Here is a 6,633-nt window from a genome sequence, read left to right on the forward strand (position 1 = left end):
TTTTTTTATGAAAGTAACAAAAAATACTACTTGTTATGTAGTCTGGTAAGTTGAATAAACCTTGGTAAATTATAATATTTATTTACAGTGACATTAAAACATCGATAAATATTCAAACAATGCAAAAAAGAGGGAAATCACAGAAACTTTCAAAGTTTATTTACAAATATATAAATCTAGCAATCTTTATTCTAAAATGTAAATAAACATGTTTTAAATAAAACTACTGTATGTCAAATTTAAAAAGAAATAAATTGCTCTTTTGTTCTATTATTGTCACTCCATATGCTTCATTTCGTCAACTTTGATAAAATCTCTTACGTCAATATTTTTATTCCTGTTAGTTGAAAAAAATTGGTAATTTGATTTTTTTTTTGAAATTTTCAGAAGATTCTTTTAAGCTAATTAAAAAAAATATACGAATTTTTTAAAAACAACTGATTGGTTGCAGTTCTTAAGCTTTTGTTGATTTAAGTCAATTAGCGTGATTATTTTTATTGTAATGTATTTAGCTGTTTGCTATACATTTAGTTTTATAATTGTTTAATAAATGACCTAACCTTAAAACACCAAGCATAAGTAGAACTTGAACAAGAGAAGTATCATTTTTGTCTTCATACCAAGATTTAATTGGAACTGCATTTTCTGTACAAAGGAGCATTTTTAGCATAAAGTTATACAATAAGAAATGTTTACATTAATTTAATTGATGAGGCGGGTTTCATTATAAAATGATAAGTTATGTAGGAAGTTAGGGTAATGTAAATTTATAAAAAGATTGAAATTAAAGTTTGTATTTTAATTCTTGATAACCGTTTTAGTAGTTTTGTATGTATGTTTTTGTTTTTTGTTCAAGTAACTTAATTAAAAATTAAAACATTTTTAATTTTTACCTGCAAAAAACTTATAAGCTGCCGGAGAATTATCTAGTATAACAACGTTTGAAAGATCTTTATCAACAAGTTTCAGGTCTTTAGTATAAGTACCATCTTCAATTTTGCAGTCCTGTAAAAGTAACAGTTATTGAACTCTGCTACATTGTGTACTCAGAAAATATCATTTCAAATTTAACAAAAACAATAAATTTTATTTCTATTTACAAACTTAAGTACTTTTTTGTAAATTGTATATTTCTTTTAAAAAATTACTTACTTAAGTTTCCTTTATTTATTAATTTAAGAACATTTTCAAACTTTAACAAATTGTAAAACAAAAACTGTTTTACTTTAAACAACATCGATTTAAAGCCCCGACAAAAGTATATATTTCAATTAAAAAAAGTATAACTGCTGAAAAATTATTTACTTTTCACACACACCTGTCTATAGAATCTTCTTTTGATAATTTCCTTAATAATGTCAAGTTTATCACACACCTCATCAGCATATTCTTTCATTCCTGCTGTATACACAACAACATCAAACCATTCGTTTACCTAAAATTATTTAGTCGTTATAAACATTTCTTTAAAAATTTCTATGAAATTAATTTATACCTGTTAAAGTTATCATAAGTGTAGGTATATTGAACTTACATTGTTAGATTCAAAAAATTCTATGTATTCGAAAACAGCTACAACACTTCTACAATAAGCTAATTCTTTTTTTTTTAATCTTTTTAATAAAACAATCGTAGATTTTTAATATCATCTGTCTGCATCATACAAAAAACGGTAATAATAAATAAAGAAAGACTTTAAAATTGAAATTGTAAAAAGTACAATAAAAATTTTTTTATAACATTTTTCAGAAAAAAATCAAGCCTAGGTCTTTTGTAAACTTTAAACTCTTTAAGCTTTCCATCTTCTCGAATCTGAAGTCAAATGTAATATTATCTATTTCAACTAACTAATTATACTATTAGCATATTTTAAGTTTAACTTATTTATGTTCAAAAAATTAAACACTTAAAAATAAAAACAAAGTTTGGTAACCTTAGTATATATGTTCAAAAAACTAACATTAAACATAAAGTCAGGGTCATAATTAGTGTTGTATGAATATCTAAACTTTGGTGGTCTTTCATATCTTGTGTGAATAAGCGTTTCATCTAAGTCTAAAATAAGTGTTCTTTTCTTTTTTTGAACTGCATGCTTCTTGTCTGTATCTAAAGAATATGCATATTGTACTAATATAAGTATTGTCTTATTAACCTATGAACTTTTATCAAAATAATTTTTAACAGGGATGCTGTAATAAAACTAAATTTTCATTTTAGTATTTTAAAGCTTGTGAATAAAAATGGAATTTTTTGTAACAATAAAAGCTTTTCCAAAACATTTTTCATTATTTTTAAAACAACCTTTTCCAAAACAATTTTTAAAACTCTTAAAACAATTTTCTAAAACAATAAACAATATTGTTTACTTAAAGGAGTTACATTTTTTCAGTGCTTAGAAAACGGAATTTTACTTGCATTTACTTGCAGTAGCAGTATCAGGTGTTTGGTAAAGCTCGAAATGTTGTATTATAAAATGTTTAAGTTTAAGTCTGAATTGCTTTGTTTTATTTAGTTTAAGATACTTCTTGTTACTTGTATTCAACTGTTGTTTTGTTAGTGTGTCGTGTGACTATTTTATATTTGTAAATAAACTTTTGTTGACTTTTAAGTATCTTAGATATATTTATCTTATCTAAAAATATATATCCCAATTTAATTACCCTTAATACATAGGTTAATAATAATCAACATCACGTAGGGATCTCTTATGGAGACAATGCTAAAACTTGTTTTAAATTTTTTTTATTCATAAACTTTTTATCAATAGTCAATAACTATCTACTATATAAAGGATACACACATTCAAAAAAAAAAGTATATTTATCAGCTACTTTCGTCAATTGTATACTTAGCTAATTTAAGATTAGAGTTTTAAAACTATATAACAACGAAGTAGTTATAATGTTAATCAAAAGAGTAACAAAATGGATAAAAGTAGTTTGTAAAAATTAATTTAAATAAAGTTAATTAATTTTGGTTAAAAACCTGTTAATTTATAGAAAAAACCACAAGTAAATAAAATAAAAATAAGAAAACTTATGAAATATAACATAATAAGAAAGTAAAGAATAATTGAAATTTGTTAATTTATTCACTTAAAGCAGATATTTCTAAAAAATACAAATAATCTGTATATAACTGATGATATCCTAAATCAGGGGTCGGCAAACTGCGGCCCGAGGGCCGATTGCGGCCCTTGAAGGGTAAATCTGCGGCCCGCGAGCACGTTTTTTTTGAAAGGAATGCGGCCCGCGAAAGAAAATTATGCGGCCCGCGAGCATGTAAATGTGGCCCGCTAAGAAGAATATATACTAACTTTAATTTTTATGGTAAATATGCTGTAGTTTGTTTAAATTTGAATTTTTCGTTTGAAGTCCCTGAATAACATTTCAATAAATTATAAGGCTACACTGCTTTGTAAAAGGGTTAAAAATATAAAAAAGACAGATTAGCATTCGAGCTGTCTGTTTATGTCAGTTTTAGAATAAATTTCGTCTCAAAATAACAAATTATGATCTGAATAAAAACAATTTTAGAAGTAATTTGACTCAGTAAGTTATTTATATAAAACCTAATAAGTAAATGAACAAAATGTAAATGTTTTCCCTTGTGTACAAAAGTAATGCATAGTAATTAACAAAAATTTTATTTCTTTACAGTTTATATAGCTTCTTAAATATGTAACTTATACCTACGATATTTTATTACTATATTTAAGTATATACAAAATCATTATAAATAACATAATAAAAATAAATAAGGTTTATTTTAAGATGTAACGTTATAAGGCGTTAAATCCTGGAGATCCTGATAAGCTAAGCTTATCGGAATGTATACCACAGATGTTCTTGTGCTAAAACTTTATTTCAACTAACGGCGTTTCACTGCTCTCAAATAAATTTAAGAACAGATCTACGGAGTCTCAAAAAGCTCTAAGAATAGAGCTTTTTCTATTTTTCCTATTCTTAGAGCTTTTTGAGACTCCGTAGATCTGTTCTTAAATTTATTTGAGAGCAGTGAAACGCCGTTAGTTGAAATACAGTTTTAGCACAAGAACATCTGTGGTATAAGGTTTATTTTATTAAGAATTTAACACATTTTGAATGTTTTATAAGATTTCTGTGCACATTAATAAATTTCTATGCACACAAATGTACATAGATGACCATTTTTTAACGACTTTTAAAATATTGTTAAAGTTCAATTAAAGCATAATTTTTGATCATAATTGTTTTTACATATAATATCTAAGAATGTACAGACATATTTAAATCAATAAATATGACATAATTAAATTATCTTTTGTTCAGGATAAATTTTTATTTTACATTCAAAACTTTTTGGCAACTTAAGTTAATTTCTTTGCATGCACATTTATATACACAGATGCTCTTTTTGAATATACATATTTAGTACAAACTAGATTTAAAGATTATAAATTAGTTGAGCCTTTGTATTATTAATCAAAATAGTTTAATTTTAAGAAAATAAACAACTTATCATTGCCATACACCAGGTTTTCCCAAAGTGGGCGATATCGCCCCCCTGGGGGCGATTTTAGTAATTTGGGGGGCGATAATTAGTAAGGGGGCGAAAGGGTGGGCGATAACTAATAAGGGGGCGAAAAGGGGGCGATTTTAAAATTTTGGGCTATCATAAAAATTTTACTTTCTATTTTGCTATTTTACTAATTTTAGCTTGCTATAAAATATTTGACCCTGAGGTAAAACTTAAACAAAAAAGTTTATTTTGTTTATGTAAAACATAGAGAAAAAATCAAATACTTATGACTCCTACTTTCAAGTAAGTTACATATTTTCATTCATATATTTTCTTATTTAACATTTACATAGATCACAGACGATCGGAATCCCTCTTACTATTATATAACCTGACATATATATTGTTTTGAATCATAGACGGTTTGTAAAAATCTATGTTATCTATTACTAAATATCACCTCATGATATTTCCAATTGTTTTTTTTAAAATTACTAAGTTAGACTAAGAAATAAAACTAAACAGGGTTGCCAAACTACATTAAAACCTAGAAAAACCTGGAATTTGACAATATAGGCAAAAAAAATCCGGAATTTTTAACAATTTCAACATATTAAGTAGTAAAATTTCGATTTGACACAAAAAAGCTATCATATAGATAAAAAAATGGATCCCTTCGAAGCAGATCTTTTTTGAAGTAAACGACTTACAGGAAACCTTCTCAGACTTACAAACTGACCTTGAACTTAAAGTAAATTTTTTCTAAAGAACGATATGAATGCATTTGGACTCAACGAAAATTAAGGCAAAAGTATCCAATCATTTGAGAAGAATTAAGATTGTTGTTTATAGTTTTTCCTTCCAGCTATGTTGTTGAAAAAGCTTTCAGTTCACTTATCAACATCTTGAGCAAAAGATCTAATCTAGATATTTGTAAAGGAGGCTTTATATTACTGATTAAGAATCAGATTAGAAAAACTTGCAAGCAGTCATGAACCTCATCCTTCACATTATATTAAACTTCAGTAGCCGACATTATTTTATGAAAGTTTTTTTTATTATATTTGTTTTTAAAATACTTCCTATTTAACCTGGTTTGTATTTTATTTAAGTAGTCATTTTATAATAAAAAATTTATTAAATTATTTATTTTATAGCAGGTTTGCATAATGCCTCCTGATAAATATTAATTACGGTAGATTTTCCTTGAGTTCGCACTTTTTACCCAAAAAAAAAGTTCAAATTTATATTTTCTTAAGTTTAACTTAAATAAAGTCTACTACTAACTAAGTATTAATTAAACAAAAAATACATGATAATTAATAGCTTATATAGATCTTTTTTTTTAATGAATGTTTGTTTTATGTTTTAGTTAATTTCATATTTATTCTAAGCGTAATTGCATAAAACATATTTGAATTTATCATTTTTAAAACAAATTTGGTAATAATTTTTGAGTTTGCACGTTTTGATTTTGTTCGAAGTGCAAACTCAACCGGAAGTCTACTGTATTTATTAAGTGGTTTATGTTTTAAACCTGTTAATAGTTTTATTTTGACCTGGTAAATTTTGTAGTTTATATTTGTCGTTTTACATTATACTAACTTTTTTTTAAAGCATAGTGATTAAAGTATTTGTTTGAAAGAAATTCATTTGACATATTTTGTTAATTGTTGTTTAATCTGTACAAATAAAAAAATCTTGATAACCATTAAAGTTTTTATTTCAAACTTTTTTTTGATTTTAAAAGAGTATAGATTTGAGGTCTCTATTTGAAATGACTTCAAATTTTTCACTTAAAAGAGTCTTAATCTCAATTTTATTTTCTAACTTGATTTATTATTGTTAAAAATCTATACATTAAGAAATTTTAAACTTTGAATATAACTTTTTTTTGTTTAATCTTAATTTTTGATATTTTAGCAATTAGAATGTGTTGTTTAGTTCACTAGTTCAACACTAGCTTTTAGTTTTTCATTATTTTCTCTGGTAAATTATTATGGACTAATAACCAGAAAAAAAAAATTTAAACAGCATTGAATAAGCCATCAAAAAGACTGCTACAGTTATTAAACAAGAATTTTTTAATTGATTACTTTCTGTTCACAGAGTTAACTATAAAACATTTTTTTT

At 25.1% G+C, this 6,633-nt stretch overlaps 1 protein-coding gene across 1 annotated transcript; it reads right to left on the reverse strand.

Moving 5' to 3' along the window:
* Positions 1-276: 276 nt before the first annotated feature.
* Positions 277-1,396, reverse strand: LOC145838695 (CTD nuclear envelope phosphatase 1B-like). Its single transcript, XM_082946323.1, has 4 exons — positions 1,319-1,396; positions 894-1,005; positions 561-645; positions 277-337 (listed from the first exon to the last, which is right to left on the reverse strand). Exons 1-4 carry the CDS (start codon positions 1,394-1,396, stop codon positions 277-279), a joined length of 336 nt encoding a protein of 111 aa, XP_082802449.1.
* Between the last annotated feature and the right edge of the window lie 5,237 nt (positions 1,397-6,633).

The sequence above is a fragment of the Thalia democratica genome, chromosome 6, assembly GCF_965202585.1.
Source record: "Thalia democratica chromosome 6, ktThaDemo2.hap1.1, whole genome shotgun sequence".
Lineage (NCBI taxonomy): Eukaryota > Metazoa > Chordata > Thaliacea > Salpida > Salpidae > Thalia > Thalia democratica.